Genomic DNA, 17,690 nt, shown 5'->3' with positions numbered 1-17,690 from the left:
CTCTCGACTACTCCATCTCCCAATTTCCCTTTTCTCCCACTTACCCCCCCCCCCCCCCCTGCTTGCTCCCCTATCCTCCCTTAATTCTCCATTTATTTAGATATTGATGCATCCGTTCTTAAGACAATACAGGAATCACCAAGACTAATAATCTTAGAAATCATTTTCAATGTATTTATTACATATTCCACATTTATCCACCGAGGATACATCGACACTCTAGAAACCATCCCGAGGCAGAGTGTCTTCACCATTACATTTTGAAACACTGAATATGATCCAAAACGAGCATTATTATTAGACTGGAATAAGAACTTGGCCTAGCTGCCCTTGAAAAGGCATTGGTGAACACGTCCAACTGGGAACTGCAAACCAGCACTGGATGTGAAGAATGAGCCTTGTCTTGGTTTGGGCCAACTGTGACTTTGAGAATTCTATGTAATCATGGCTCAGTGCTCACTAAGCATTACATGTAAAGCACAAGCAGTTTAACTATACATGCACTTACATCTTATGCTGTGTAGATTAGTGAGAATATTGGTGAGTGGGGGGGGGGGGTAAATATCTGCCTTGTTCTTGCATTCACAACAATTTAGCAAATATATCAACTTACAACAGAGGTTATAAATCAAAGTTCAAACCCTGACAGTGAAATGAAGTCAGACCCAGTGATTAAAATCTTTCATAAGTTGATCACACCCCATACAGTATTTGACGGTGGGGGGGATACCGGGGGATAAACTGATACAAGGTCAAAGGAAGCATATTATTGCTGGTGAACTTTGTTTAAACTATATTATTTCTCTCTTTTTTTGGCCTGGAATCTAATGATCAAAGATACATCTTTCAGAATACAGTATAACTCCAATACGTATAATCAATAGGAAATTTATTAATGAAACATTACCAACTCATACAAATCCTTAGAGGCGACCGGAAAAATTTCTAGCTTAACAAGTTGACCCTAAGCTGAACATATTTCCCATCAGTTTGTCAAGATAAGACGGAGGGGGATAGTCTGCAGGCACAGACCCTAATAGATGGTTTGATCAATAAGCGAGTCTGCACGCAAGACTAGCACATATAACACTTGCTGTTGCAGAGGGCCTTCACTAACCAAGTCATTGTAGGCTGTGCATTCAGACTTCTTAACTCAAGAGGTCTTACACAACAGACTAGAGGGGGGGGAGGGGAAGGATTTTACTGTGAAACTGCATGTTGCATTATCAGGGACACAAGATGAAGCACATACTTCGCACATTAAATAGAAACATGGAGAAACTTGCATGTCATGTAAATATTATCATTTTCAATGATTTATACCACAGTAGTGTTACAGTCACACCAATGAAACAGACTCCAAACCAACCGATGGTATGTTATTAAAGCCCTGTCACATCGTTCCATGCAAGCCTTGCACGTGACTTGCGGGTAACTATCTTTGCGAACCGCGCGTCACCAACAGGTCGCCCGCATTGACAGTATCTCGCATACATCTCACATGCAGTTACCCACTCAAGTCTAACGAAGTCTGATTTGCACGCAGGAAAATTTCGAACATGCTCAAAACTTTGTTGTGGGTGAGCTGTGGGCAATCACCCGCAAGGCTTGCACGGAACAATGTGACAGGCCCATAAGAACACAATTTACTGGGTACCAATAATAGCTTTGCTCAATCTGGGTCCCGTCTTACAAAGAGCTACGATCGATCTGATCAACCTAAACTCTAGAAATCCATCAATGTTGTAATTTTTCATACAGGAAGCTTGCACCATGTATGAATACACATCATCCATAGAAAATATTTTAACAGACATGCATTTTAGATATTGGCGTTGCTGGCTTTCCATAGTTGTGATTTGATCGGATCGATCGTAACTATTTGTCAAACAGGGGCACTGCAGTCAGTTTTGCTGGTGCGACAGTGGCATAAATGTTAAAGCACAAGTGCAGGTCAGGGGCCCGCTTTCAAAGACATTGCGATTGATCCGCTCAATCACAACTATGGACGGCCAGCAACATCAACATTTATAATGCACGTTTGTTCCAAATATTTTCGAACTATGATGTATATCATGCATTCCTTTTCTTCCTTGAAAATTCGCTGTGCTTCTCTTTGTTTACTAAGGACATTGTTCAAATTTCCTGTAGAAAAAATAAGGACACTGATGGATTTCCATAGTTACGATTGATTGGATTAATCCTAACTCTTTGTGGCACAGGGACCACTTTCTTCAGTGAATAAGCAGAAAAGAATTACTATGTACATAAGACAAATACAAACATAATAGAAAATGAAGACAGAAAGAGACGGGAATGCTAGTCCATCCGGGCTTTAACCTCTCGTGTCGTCACTTTGTCTTTCTCTCTGAAAAAGATAAGATAATAATGAAATAAATGAACTGTCATAAAAGTAATGATTCTTTAAATAGAAATTTTCATCAAATATGATTAAAATGTTTTCAACTAGAGATGCTCGGCGGGTCGCGCAGCCGAGCACATGTATCCCCGAACCCACCATGTCATCCGTCATGGCGATATATAGAGCTCACACGGAAATTTGACAAATAAATACAATTATCATGGCGACAATGACCCTAGCATGTACGTCCCCCAAGCTCATCTACCATCCAAGTGTGGTTGAAAAGTAACTAATGGTTGCATAGTTAGGTGCCATAAGAGAGTCTTGCATGTAAACTTTAACGTTGAAAATGACCTTTGACCTTACAATGTGACCTCCGCCCACACCAAAATCGATATGCGGCTTCGCTATACCATACTCGACCTTCACGCCAAATTTGAAGATGATCAGTAGAAATGCGGCTGATAGAGTGCTCACAAGGAAATCTCTGCAGCGGCGGACGCGGCGCGACGAGGCCAAATCCATAGTACCCTCCAAACTTTGTTCGAGGGATACAATTAAATACATCATATTGATCCACATTTGAAACACAGAATATTGGCCTCCACTAGAACTACCACAAACAAAACACAATATATATGTTTTAAAAAAGAAATACTACTTTTTCCAAAAAGCCATGACTTCTTAGGTTAAAAAAAATACTATGGTATGAACATGTGTTGGTGCCTTATATATTTTGATCATTTCTTATTTATTACACATTATTTACCGCAATCATTTGGCATCAATAAGCCAGTTCGTAGTTCCTTTCTGAGCATGATCAGAAGAAGGTCATTTGTACTAAAGTGACATGGTGCTTTAAATCTAATGAGATAAGCACCAACTTTGATGTCTTGATTATTCATATATTCTTTTGAATTGTCGTTTTCATTTACATCCACAAAAAACAACAATGCTTCCACGAACGACTGGTATTTCACAGTTTGCAAAGTACATTGTGCAACATGCTAAGAAATGCCTTCATTAAGTGTTCATTTGTGTGCTATTCTGGTCTATTCAATTTCTTAATCCTGCTATGTAAGGCAAGCTTACGTAATATCTTGCTTTGAAATCTGCCTATCATGATGAAAGAAATGAAAGGTCATTTGACAAGAATTGTCCATGAAGTAACTACGAACTGGTCTATTACCATTGTGGCAACTCCCATGGAAACCTTGATCGCGATTGGGTGCTGAGCCCCGTTTCCATGGTAGTTGTCATGGTGGTAAAGATACAACGGTTGCAAATCTTTTATGAAACAGGCCCCATTGCATAAAAGTTACCATTATGATAACTTTGCCATCCAATAGTAACTTGCACGGAATCCTTGATTTTGATTGGCTGTTGATCAGCTTTGCCATGGTGTTACCACTGGATGGCAAAGTTACCATAATAGAAACTTTTATGCAACGTGGCACTGGCCTTGATTTATGTACTTACATTATATGTACTACAGCTCCCCATCCTGCTAATGCGTCCCTATCAACAGCATTGAGAAGACCTTGTGACAGGGTCTCAAATAAATCATCAGGTTCCTGCACGATAACACATATAAAAACAATTTTGAAAGAAGACATTTAGTATATATGTAGTTTAAAATGTGATTTAAAACAAAAAATTAGGAGTTCCCATTATAAAAATTTAATTTTTTGTAGATAAGGCTCCATAATCACTTTCCCTTTAAAAAGATCAGATTACATCAGGGGGTGTTTCTTAGACATTAAAGTTCGACTTGAAAAATATCAAAAGGACGCAATAATAATATCAGGGACCGTTGGGAGAACAGTTTTTAGATCTGAAATGGCTTCCCTTGGTAAATACACCTATATTATTATTATCATTATCATTATAGATTTAATACAAATTCCTATCAATTATTTCCCCCAAAAAAACCTTAAGTTTTTATATGTGTATTCAATATATGATCATGCTCCTCACTTCAACCACAATTCTTCAATACCAGATATTTATTCAAGAATGAAAAATGAATAGAAAAAGTAAAGATTGTTGCCAATTTGAAGAAATGAAATTGATCATGACTTAATGAAAGCTATGTACTTCTACTGGTAAAATCAATCTGAATTCACTTACAAGATCTGGAACCCAGAGAGATTCACACATGCCATAGAGCTGTTCTGTACAGGTTCCTGCGACGACAAAATCATCCGTGAACATGGGACACCCGATCAGATCGAGATTGCAGATGAACGGCTTGTAGGTCTTGGGGTCCAGGCCGGCAATCACTGGTTCAATGAAGTATGGCCCAAACCTGAAATGATAATGAAGATAATTAATCAGTTACAGTTAGCTGTGATTAAAATGTACATTTTTAGCATTAGCTAAAATTGGGTAGCTTAGGAATTTGGGCTCTGGGTCATTTCTCCACTGGAACAATTATTACAGAAAGCTGTCCACAAAAACTACAACATTTTTCAAAACGCATTGGCCCAAATTCTGAAGTTGGGTTTAACTTAAACTTAGGTTTAAAGTTGTGGTTTAAGTATGGACAGCCAATTGTTACATAAATCATTAACATTAGAGATATCATACTTCAGCTTAATCGGCTCTCGAGTCATTTATAATTGTGTAGAAAGTATAAATGATTGTCTTCACCATCGATGAATCAATAAAAAATCACAGTAAACATAAGAAACATACAACTTAATAAAAATGTTGATACTTTTGGCTTTCCATACTTAAACCACAACTTTAAACCTGAGTTTTAGTTAAACCCGACTCAGAATACAGGACATGGACCTTGGCCCCATTTATATAAGACTTGTTATAATGACAAATTTGCAATAACAGTTAAAAGCTATTGAAATCCTTCAATCTGATCAGTCTTTATGAAAAGGGACCCTGGTTTCATGAAGCTTCCTGAACAGTGATTTTTAAATATAAGATTATCACATCCAGTCAGATGCAGGTACTACATATTTTTTTTATCAGGAAAAATCACTGATTAATCAATTCATAATTCCTCAGATCTCAATTGGCACACTTTACCTCCTCTCGTACAGCAGATTTGACACCATACTCATGAACGTCTCGGGCTTCACATCTCGATTTTCTCGCAATGTGTAGAGGTTCAGACGGAACTTTAATCTGTTGGATCTGTTCAGAAAGTAATTATAAAGAAAGGCAAACATTTAATACAATAAATACATGGTCGATGAGAAGAAAAAGTGCAAGAAACAAATAAAGCAAATTACATGAGTATCAAATATAATTTATAATTATAGGGTGCTATAAGAATACATTTGCAATCAATTGCAAAGTTCTGTTGCAATTTTACAACTGACGGATCAATTTTTAACTGCAGCACATACATGTACATTCATACTCCTTGTTCTAAGAAGCAGAGTATTACAAAACATATTATCAATCTTGGGACCAAAAATAGGCTTGCATTGGATCACAAGTTTCTTGCAATGCCTGATAACTGTAGCACTATGCCTCAGGCTTATCCGACATACTTATGGGTAATAAACAAATTGGAGGTTCCAATAATCTACAAGACAGGGCCATTTTTCTCTACCTTTTCTATATTACAGTACAAATGGGAATAATTGATTAAAAAATAAGACAAAGGCACTTACAATATAGTAAAATATAGCCTGTAATGAACTTGATAATGAACAGTTATTGTTTAATCTTCAGTTAGACTTTTTTACCACTTTGCTACTAGCCTACATCCACTCCACTTTAACAGTGATATTCTTGGCTCTTGCCATCTCCAAGTCAAGAGTTTATGAAAATGACTGGCTTTTTTGAGAATTAGCATCCAAATGTTTACGTGTGTTTTATACATGTATGAATGATACAAGAGGTCTTGCTATTTCTATACTTACACTGTGGTTATATCGGTTGCTAGCCCGGAGATTCCCAAATACAGCCTTGGTCCCATCTCAAAGATTTTCTGTGCGTTCATCGAGACGGTCTGAGCTTGTACACCAAACCGCCGATCTGACGCGATCCCAACGCAGTCTTTCCCTATCATGGCCACAACGGCCGAGCCGTTATATGACATAATAGACTGAAATACAAGAAAATAGACATTGTAAGTGTGGTAAGAAATAAATGTTCAAAACAAAAACCTGGAAAACTTTTTTCAAATGGCTTTGGCTGGTTAAAAGGTGCATGCACACATTGTTTGCTCATTTTCTAAAACGATCCTTGTTAAGGAAAAACAACAAGTGGAATGCCTCTGGCCGTCTCACCTGCATCACGCGGTTCAATATAGCAGCAGTGCTGACTTTGAATACTACTCTAACTTGCACAAGATGTTCAGTGATACATGGTTACTCTTATGTCCAATTTTTATGAACGAGACCAATAAACTTACAGAGATATGATGGTTATTCAACAAAAAACCCCAACATGGCCAAAGTTCATTGACCTTACATGACCTTTGACCTTGATCATGTGACCTGAAACGCGCACAGGATGTTCAGTGATACTTGATTACTCTTATGTACAAGTTTCATGAATCAGATCCATAAACTTTCAAAGTTTTGATGGTAATTCAACAGATACACCCAATTCGGCCAAAGTTCATTGACCTTTGACCTTGGTCATGTGACCTGAAACGCGCACAGGATGTTCAGTGATATTTGATTACTCATATGTCCAAGTCTAATGAACTAGACTAATAAACTTTCAAAGTTATGATGGTAATTCAACAGATACCCCCGATTCAGCCAAAGTTCATTGACCCTAAATGACCTTTGACCTTAATCATGAGACCTGAAACTTGCACAAAATATTCAGTGATGCTTGATTACTATTATGTCCAAGTTTCATGAATCAGATCCATAAACTTTCAAAGTTATGATGGGAATTCAACAGATATCCCCAATTCGGCCAAAGTTCATTGACCCTAAATGACCTTTGACCTTGGTCATGTGACCTGAAACGCGCACAGGATGTTCAGTGATACTTGATTACTCTTACAAGTATGTACAAGTTTCATGAATCAGATCCATAAACTTTCAAAGTTTTGATGGTAATTCAACAGATACACCCAATTCGGCCAAAGTTCATTGACCTTTGACCTTGGTCATGTGACCTGAAACGCGCACAGGATGTTCAGTGATATTTGATTACTCATATGTCCAAGTTTAATGAACTAGACTAATAAACTTTCAAAGTTATGATGGTAATTCAACAGATACCCCCGATTCAGCCAAAGTTCATTGACCCTAAATGACCTTTGACCTTAATCATGAGACCTGAAACTTGCACAAAATATTCAGTGATGCTTGATTACTATTATGTCCAAGTTTCATGAATTAGATCCATAAACTTTCAAAGTTATGATGGGAATTCAACAGATATCCCCAATTCGGCCAAAGTTCATTGACCCTAAATGACCTTTGACCTTGGTCATGTGACGTGAAACTCATGCAGGATGTTCAGTGATACTTGATTAACCTTATGTCCAAGTTTCATGAACTAGGTCCATATATTTTCTAAGTTATGATGACATTTCAAAAACTTAACCTCAGGTTAAGATTTCGATGTTGATTCCTCCAACATGGTCTAAGTTCATTGACCCTAAATGACCTTTGACCTTGGTCATGTGACATGAAACTCTAATAGGATGTTCAGTAATACTTGATTAACCTTATGGACAAGTTTCATGAACTAGAACCATATACTTTCTAAGTTATGATGTCATTTCAAAAACTTAACCTCAGGTTAAGATTTGATGTTGACGCCGCCGCCGTCGGAAAAGCGGCGCCTATAGTCTCACTCTGCTTCGCAGGTGAGACAAAAATTGTTTGCTGTACGAAGCCGACCAAAATTAAAACCCAGACGTTTATTTCTTCTTTCAATTCTGAAAAAAAAAATAAATGCAGACTGACTTTGGTCCCTTTATCTTTCTTATTATTCTCCTTGATTTCTTTATAAATAAAAAAACAACTTAATATTGGCAAATGAAGCGATCTAGAAAAAACTAGATGACCCTCGATCTTCAATTTTAAGTGGATCATGCATGAAAACGGCAGGGTTCACATACACATACAAAAAAAGAGCTTTTCACTCTCTTTTTAATGTAAAAAAAAATAAATAGAAAAAAAGGACCAAAGACAACTACTGATAACATTAACCACTCTGAATTAACAGTAAGTTATCTTCTTAGCCTTAAGTGGATGACACATTTTGGGGGTTTGCTTGTCTGTTGCTTTTTTAATTTTCTTGACTGAGCTGTGTATCTTTTTTTTAATTTGATGGTCCAGCACCCAATTACAGTCCATAATTTGTCTTGCTAGGTATGATCCATAGCAATGACTTTGTGGCAATATTTTTAGACAGTTTTTTTTTAGACCAATTTACCCATTTGATTACCGGTTTTATTGTGAAATTAGTCACCTCTCTTCTCATATTACCTCAAGTGATGTTCGTGCAGGCTCAAACCCTCGCACATGCGCATGTGATGTTTTGAAATCAGCAGTCAATTATTTATATATGTGAGGAACTCCACAATGGCTCTAAACCACCAATTTTTAGGCTAACCGGAGGATGGATATGGAGTGAAATTAGGGTGTAGGCCCTAAAGTAAGAAAGTAAGCTTTAATTATTATTCTTTGGGGGGGATACCTTTTCGTTGTATAATAATTTTTACTTGTTCTTTCAATTCTGAAAAAAAATAAGTGCAGACCAACTTTGGTCCCTTAATCTTTCTTATTATTCTCCTTGATTTCTTTATAAATAAAAAAAAACAACTTGATGATATTGGCAAATGAAACGATCTTGAAAAAACTAGACCCTTGATCTTCAATTTTAAGTGGATCATGTGTAGTACGCACGTCTGTGCAACTCATAAGCTATAGGCCTATTGTGAGCAAGTAGCAGAGTGCGATCGGAAAGAGCGCCAGCTACGGCAGAGGACCGACCAGAGCAGTGTTTTCTCATGGCTTCGACTCGTTACGACGTACCTCTGGAATCGTTGGAAATCCTAAATCCTGTGGAGTTATCCGGGCGTTTTGGATCAATTTTTGGACAGCGTGTGTTCGAGTGATCGCCACCTGGCCAACCTTGGGCACGTTTGGGGTGTTTCGAGCTACGGGGAGAACTTTATTTTCATCCTACTTTTTCGTTTGCACATTCATATTTCGCGGTGCATATAATACATGGGCCCATGACTTCGGACATTGACTCTCTCACATACCGGTTCACTAACCGCCATACTTCATCTCTCGCGTACGTCCATATCCGCGGAGCGAGCCACTACGCGGTCGGTTGGCCGCTGCAACGCTTCCACCGTACCCTGGATTGACTGCGGAGCTGAGCCCTCCAGATTCAACTTAGACTTCGCTACGGAGCTGCCGTCGGCGTATCCTTTCTCTGCCTTAGAGCAAGTCGGGACTCAACAGCTCAGTCAGATCAGCTAGTGGACTTGCTCGAAGCCGTCTCTGCACAAGAACCAGGTGAGACTCAGTCATCTGAGAGCTTAGGTCCTACAACTTCATCAGTTTATGCTCACTGCTCACACAGATTCTTTTTGTATTCAGATTCTTTTGTACACAGATTCTTTTTGTATTCTGTCATGTCAGTGCAACGTCGTAGCGTAGGATTATTATGCTACCTTTTCTATTCTTACTGTAAAATATTATTTATCGTAGACTTTGCTCATTTGCGGTCTACGTATACAACACATGCATGAAAACGGCAGGGTTCACATACACATACAAAAAAAAGAGCTTTTCACTCTCTTTTTAATGTAAAAAAAATAAATAGAAAAAAAGGACCAAAGACAACTATTGATAACATTAACCACTCTGAATTAACAGTAAGTTATCTTCTTAGCCTTAAGTGGATGACACATTTTGGGGGTTTGCTTGTCTGTTGTTGCTTTTTTAATTTTATTGGCTGAGAAGTGTATCTTTTTTTTTTAATGTGATGGTCCAGCACCCAATTACAATTTGTCTTGCTAGGTATGATCCATAGCAATGGCTTTGTGGCAATAGTACTTTTAGACAGTTTTTTTAGACCAATTTACCCATTTGATTACCGGTTTTACTGTGAAATTAGTCACCTCTCTTCTCAAGTGATGTTCGTGCAGGCTCAGACCCTCGTGCATGCGCATGTGATGTTTTGAAATCAGCAGAAAATTATTTATATATGTGAGGAACTCCACAATGGCTCTAAACCACCAATTTTTAGGCTAACCGGAGGATGGATATGTAGGGACAGTGATTTTCCGTTTCAAAAAATGGCCTTTTCCGTTTCAGAAAATCACAAATTCCGTTTCAGCACGTCAGAAAACGGAAATTCCGTTTCCCCATAGACGTTGTACACACGGAAAAGTGACAATTCCGTTTACACATTGAATAGCAAAATCAAAGCGCATACACTCGCACTGGCCAAAATTTGTATCTGCTACTGTACCAACAACACAATAGAATCTGTTCTAATCGGATCTATGCTGGTGTATTTAATGATTTTTCAAACTGATTTAGCATGCATACATCCTCACCTTTCACATAATTAGCATTATTTTACGGTGAAATTAAATTTCATCGATAATTTTGGGGTTTTTTGGACATCGTTATCACCAGTCAACGACTTTCGCCAATCCGCCATCTTGGATTTTAAGACCACGATATCGTGCTGTTACATCTTCAAACGTAGAGGGCAGCAACACACGACCGTGCAGTTGAGCGATCTGAAGCGATGTGAAGCTCAACCCGGCTGGCCGGGTACGATCGCGGGGTACTATCGAGTGTGCTGATGTCGAGAGCAATCACGATGTGTGAATTGTCATAATTGTAGCGAAGTGAGATCGTGTTTTCTGGGGTTTTGTGGCCACTTAATATTCTCATTTTGTTGTTATTTTGGAGTAATTTCTGTTGCTATTCTGTGTATTTTGAGGGAAAATACGTTTTCCGTGATTTTTTCCGTTTGAAATGCCACTTTCCGTTTCAAAAGGCCTTTTCCGTGAATTCCGTCCGTTTTCCGCGATCGCGGAAAATCACTGTCCCTAGATATGGAGTGAAATTAGGGTGTAGGCCCTAAAGTAAGAAAGTAAGCTTTATTATTTTTTTGGGGGGGATACCTTTTCGTTGTATAATAATTTTTACTTGTTGTGTACAAAGCACCAGCGCTGACGAAATTAATTAACAGCTGTGAATAGACTGGTGACTAAACCAAAATTATGCGGCCTTATCGTCATCCAAGTCACTGGGGACAAACTTGAGACACACCTCAAATATCAGCAATCTTTCAATAGAATCCACGGTTGGAAGATTTTCAAAAGAAATTCATTGTTCGCGATGCGAAACTGTGCGAAGCTTCTCACTGAGCGGGGACTTCCTTCCACCACACGTTTTCCCATTGACACAAAAACAACTGACTCGGACACTTTTTCAAACGACAAAAATAGTCTTTTTCTTTTCTCTCCTGTGGCGGTATATTCTTCCTAGTTGATGAAGCAATGATCAAAACAATTAATAAGACAAAATTAATCACACAAAAACACTATTTAACTGTCTAAATACTCCTCGTGATCCGAGTCCCCTTCCCGTGTCAAGTTCGTCCAATCTCCCATAGGAGGGGACTTGGATAACGACTAATACTAATCCTCGTTATCCAAGTCCCCTCCTATGGGAAATTAGACGAACTCAACACGGGAAGGGGACTCCGATCACGAGGAGTATTTAGACAGTTAAATAGTGTTTTTAATGTGATTTTCATTGATTTTAATGATTCGTATTATCGAAAATATTCATTAACCATGTCTATTAAACTGTCTAAAAGTGGCAGAGTGGTTTTGAAGAGGAGGGAAATGAGGGGTAGATGAATATCAACGGGTTAATTGCCGTTTTGTATTTTTAGGAGAGGGGACTTGGATCACGAGTAATAGTACTTCTCGTTATCCAAGTCCCCTCCTATGGGAAATTGGACGAACTTAACACGGGAAGGGGACTCGGATCACGAGGAGTATTTAGACAGTTAAATAGTGTTTTTAATGTGATTTTCATTGATTTTAATGATTCTTATTATCGAAAATATTCATTAATCATGTCTATTAAACTGTCTAAAAGTGGCAGAGTGGTTTTGAAGAGGAGGGAAATGAGGGGTAGATGAATATCAACGGGTTAATTGCCGTTTTGTATTTTTAGGAGAGGGGACTTGGATCACGAGTAATAGTACTCCTCGTTATCCAAGTCCCCTCCTATGGGAAATTGAACGAACTTAACACGGGAGGGGACTCGGATCACGAGGAGTATTTAGACAGTTAAATAGTGTTTTTAATGTGATTTTCATTGATTTTAATGATTCTTTTTATCGAAAATATTCATTTATCATGTCTATTAAACTGTCTAAAAGTGGCAGAGTGGTTTTGAAGAGGAGGGAAATGAGGGGTAGATGAATATCAACGGGTTAATTGCCGTTTTGTATTTTTAGGAGAGGGGACTTGGATCACGAGTAATAGTACTCCTCGTTATCCAAGTCCCCTCCTATGGGAAATTGAACGAACTTAACACGGGAAGGGGACTCGGATCACGAGGAGTATTTAGACAGTTAAATAGTGTTTTTAATGTGATTTTCATTGATTTTAATGATTCTTTTTATCGAAAATATTCATTTATCATGTCTATTAAACTGTCTAAAAGTGGCAGAGTGGTTTTGAAGAGGAGGGAAATGAGGGGTAGATGAATATCAACGGGTTAATTGCCGTTTTGTATTTTTAGGAGAGGGGACTTGGATCACGAGTAATAGTACTCCTCGTTATCCAAGTCCCCTCCTATGGGAAATTGAACGAACTTAACACGGGAAGGGGACTCGGATCACGAGGAGTATTTAGACAGTTAAATAGTGTTTTTAATGTGATTTTCATTGATTTTAATGATTCTTTTTATCGAAAATATTCATTTATCATGTCTATTAAACTGTCTAAAAGTGGCAGAGTGGTTTTGAAGAGGAGGGAAATGAGGGGTAGATGAATATCAACGGGTTAATTGCCGTTTTGTATTTTTAGGAGAGGGGACTTGGATCACGAGGAGTAGTATATACTGTTTTAATTCAAACTTCTTTAGACAGTTAAATAGTGTCTTTAATGTGATTTTCATTGATTTTAATGATTCTTATTATTGAAAATATTTATTAATCATCTCTAGGAAACTGTCTAAAAGTGGCAGAGTGGTTTTGAAGAGGAGGGAAATGAGGGGTAGATGAATATCAACGGGTTAATTGCCGTTTTGTATTTTTAGGAGAGGGGACTTGGATCACGAGTAGTATATACTGTTTTAATTCAAACTTTTTAGACAGTTAAATAGTGTCTTTAATGTGATTTTCATTGATTTTAATGATTCTTATTATCGAAAATATTTATTAATCATCTCTAGGAAACTGTCTAAAAGTGGCAGAGTGGTTTTGAAGAGGAGGGAAATGAGGGGTAGATGAATATCAACGGGTTAATTGCCGTTTTGTATTTTTAGGAGAGGGGACTTGGATCACGAGGAGTAGTATATACTGTTTTAATTCAAACTTCTTTAGACAGTTAAATAGTGTCTTAATGTGATTTTCATTGATTTTAATGATTCTTATTATTGAAAATATTTATTAATCATCTCTAGGAAACTGTCTAAAAGTGGCAGAGTGGTTTTGAAGAGGAGGGAAATGAGGGGTAGATGAATATCAACGGGTTAATTGCCGTTTTGTATTTTTAGGAGAGGGGACTTGGATCACGAGGAGTAGTATATACTGTTTTAATTCAAACTTTTTAGACAGTTAAATAGTGTCTTTAATGTGATTTTCATTGATTTTAATGATTCTTATTATCGAAAATATTTATTAATCATCTCTAGGAAACTGTCTAAAAGTGGCAGAGTGGTTTTGAAGAGGAGGGAAATGAGGGGTAGATGAATATCAACGGGTTAATTGCCGTTTTGTATTTTTAGGAGAGGGGACTTGGATCACGAGGAGTAGTATATACTGTTTTAATTCAAACTTCTTTAGACAGTTAAATAGTGTCTTAATGTGATTTTCATTGATTTTAATGATTCTTATTATTGAAAATATTTATTAATCATCTCTAGGAAACTGTCTAAAAGTGGCAGAGTGGTTTTGAAGAGGAGGGAAATGAGGGGTAGATGAATATCAACGGGTTAATTGCCGTTTTGTATTTTGAGGAGAGGGGACTTGGATCACGAGGAGTATAGTATACTATTTTAATTCAAACTTCTTTAGACAGTTAAATAGTGTCTTTAATGTGATTTTCATTGATTTTAATGATTCTTATTATCGAAAATATTTATTAATCATCTCTAGGAAACTGTCTAAAAGTGGCAGAGTGGTTTTGAAAAGGAGGGAAATGAGGGGTAGATGAATATCAACGGGTTAATTGCCGTTTTGTATTTTTAGGAGAGGGGACTTGGATCACGAGGAGTAGTATACTGTTTTAATTCAATTCTATTGATCTTAATAATTCATCATCGAAAATAGGAAACAAGTAACACAGTGGTTTAATTCGGATGAAGGGGGACTTGAATCACGAGGAGTAATTATATTATTTTACGTACCTTACGAAATAAAGCAATGGAGACAGTTAAGAGAGAGATATGCATTTTGATTTATTTAGTAAAAACGTGATAGACGAAATAAAGCATAATCATGACAAACATATCATGAGATTTATTCATAGCATAATTAAAAAGTACGACGAAATAAAGCCTATATATACTGAAAAGAAGTAGATGCAATTTTGATTTATTTAGTAAATTAGGGATAAACGAAATAAAGCAATGTCTGCAGAAGAGGGATATACTCGGGGCCGATTTATTTAGTAAAAATGTAAACGAAATAAAGCAAATTTCATAGTGTGGGAAACATAAGAAGATGAATATAATCTTGATTTATGTATATGAAAAGTACTAATTTACGAAATAAAGCAATGGAGATTGAAAAGATGATTCAATCCTGATTTATTTAGTAAATTAGGAATCAACGAAATAAAGCAATTGAGACTGTTCGAGGGATATACTTGGGGCCGATTTATTTAGTAAAAATGTAAACGAAATAAAGCAAATTTCATAGTGTGGGAAACATAAAAAGATGAATATAAATGATAATCATGATTTATTTATATGAAAAGTACTAATTTACTAACTAAAGCAATAGAGATTGAAAAGAAGTATATAGATGCAATTCGATCTAATTCATAACGCCAATAAAGTGAAGATAGACCAAAGATTGTAGAGCTCGCGTACGCGGCGCTCTACGATCTTTGGTGGAGACTGAAAAGAGACAAGTCATACACCACACACCTACGATGGAGGTTGGTAGAAACAGGTAGGACATGTTTTACGTTGTGAAAAATTGTCCGTGGATCCGAGTCACCGGGGACTTGGATCACGATAATGCCAATAATGCCAGTTTTATAATATTACCAAAATACCAACGGCAGCGCGGGTTCACATTGAGTATGGTCTAGGACATACACCATACCCATGGATCTGACTTGTGCTCCGCCGCAGCCGACTTCGTGAGCGACTCGCTCGAATTCGTCACGGGAGAGACTCCCGAGATACGGACACGCTCTCGCAGGTCAAACTCAAACTTCGTTCGCTCTTCTACTTTCTTATTATACACATAAATAGATCCATGCCTTACATTCTCAAATCAAAGACATTTACAAGCAAATACTTGACTTTGAAAATCAATCACATTTCTTACCATTTTGCCTTGATTGTTTCTATCCCTGGCCACAAACAAGACAGAATCCTTCCCAATTCCTGAAATTTGTCAATTCACGATCGTCTCTTGACTTTCCCCGTGTAGACAAAGAGGGCTCACTCATGACTTCTTTCATTTCTATCTCTTTCTCCTTCTTTTCATTAATATCTCATATGTTCTTTTAATCCTCTTTCTGCACTTCTTCTTTTGTTTCTGCTTTTTTATCATTCTTCTTCTCCTCCTCCTCCTCCTTCTTCTCCTTCTTCTCCTCCTCCCTTTTCTTACTTCTTCTTCTTCTTCTGATGATGATGATGATCTTCTTATTCTTCATCTTCTTCTAGATGATGTGCCTTCTTGTATTTTCACTTATTAAACTATTTTTTTTATCAATACCAAAATGCATTGTTTGCCTCTTTCTTCTATTCTTCTCTTCGTTTTCTTATATCACCTCTTTTTCATCTTCTTCACATTGCATCGTATAGGCTTTCTCAGCTTCGAAGAAAATTAGCCCGATAACATTTTAAATCTTTAAAAAAAAATTAGAGAAATAAATATATCTCAAACCTGGGATCCCAAGTCACAATCGTTGACTTGACCAATGGGTCAAAATAAATGCGACGACTCCTAATGGTGATTATTTTTAAAGAATTTACCCAAAAGTTCCCCGGTAATTATTTTTTTAGTTCTTTTTCAGGACTTAACAAAATGCTAATTTTTTGTTTTTCGCACCCCCTCGATCCGGATCCCTTAAGTCTTTGGGTGATTAATTCTGACGGATGGTGGTTCACCGGTCCGATCATCCCCTCGATGAAAGAATGTTCATTCGACTGCAGTGAGGGGCCAGATATAAAAAATATATATATGTACATGGGAACAAAGCAATAAAAACCTGAGAGCCGGGCAAAATGAGCGAACGAGCATCGATTTTGAGCCTATTTGATACACAAAATATAACTTGTGATAGATTTAGACAAAAATATCATATTTTATCATTTTCACTTCCCTTCCTTTAACCCCCCCCCCTCCAAATTGTTGTGAAACTTTGGGGACCAGTGGTCCACAGACCCCATCCCGTACCTCTGACTGACTTTAAACCTGCTTTCACTCCCAATTAAGCTTTCAGTTTGTTTTTTGTTTTCATAAACTTCTTGATAGGTCCTTTGACAAGCGATTAAGGGGGGCCATTTTTTTAAAGAGGGTTCTTGCAATGGCACCCCCCCCCCCCTACGCAGAGCGAGATTTTTTCGGAAATCAAAGAAAGTGGTCATCATCACAAAAATGAAATTGACGGGTCCCCCCCCCCTGAGGGATTGATTGAAGGGAGGGCTATTTTTATTCGGTCAACAGCGACTTATCAGAAAATAAAACGAGTTGATAGGGCACTTGGTACAACCACTTTGTTTACTTTCCCTTTGATCTCGCCAGAAATGGTCTAATTCTATTTTATCTACAAGGCCGTATACCAGGTGCGGATCCAAGAGAGAGAGAGAGGGGGGGGGGGTTAGGGCGGATGGTGGGGGTGCACCCTGATAACATTCGAAAATGTGTAATTGGGTATACCTTAATAATTGTCAACATATTTTTTTTTTGCCCGGGCTGGGGAGAA

The 17,690-nt window shown here is 37.6% G+C and overlaps 1 protein-coding gene across 1 annotated transcript; it reads right to left on the bottom strand.

Moving 5' to 3' along the window:
- Positions 1-160: 160 nt before the first annotated feature.
- Positions 161-16,185, bottom strand: LOC121426265 (proteasome subunit beta type-3-like). The gene is made up of 6 exons (XM_041622502.1): positions 16,085-16,185; positions 6,253-6,437; positions 5,408-5,515; positions 4,493-4,670; positions 3,842-3,936; positions 161-2,368 (listed from the first exon to the last, which is right to left on the bottom strand). Exons 1-6 carry the CDS (start codon positions 16,085-16,087, stop codon positions 2,320-2,322), a joined length of 618 nt encoding a protein of 205 aa, XP_041478436.1. The 5' UTR covers positions 16,088-16,185; the 3' UTR covers positions 161-2,319.
- Positions 16,186-17,690: the final 1,505 nt, after the last annotated feature.

Source organism: Lytechinus variegatus, chromosome 13 (genome assembly GCF_018143015.1).
Source record: "Lytechinus variegatus isolate NC3 chromosome 13, Lvar_3.0, whole genome shotgun sequence".
Taxonomy (NCBI): Eukaryota; Metazoa; Echinodermata; class Echinoidea; order Temnopleuroida; family Toxopneustidae; genus Lytechinus; species Lytechinus variegatus.
This window is presented reverse-complemented; position numbering and strand designations above follow the sequence as displayed.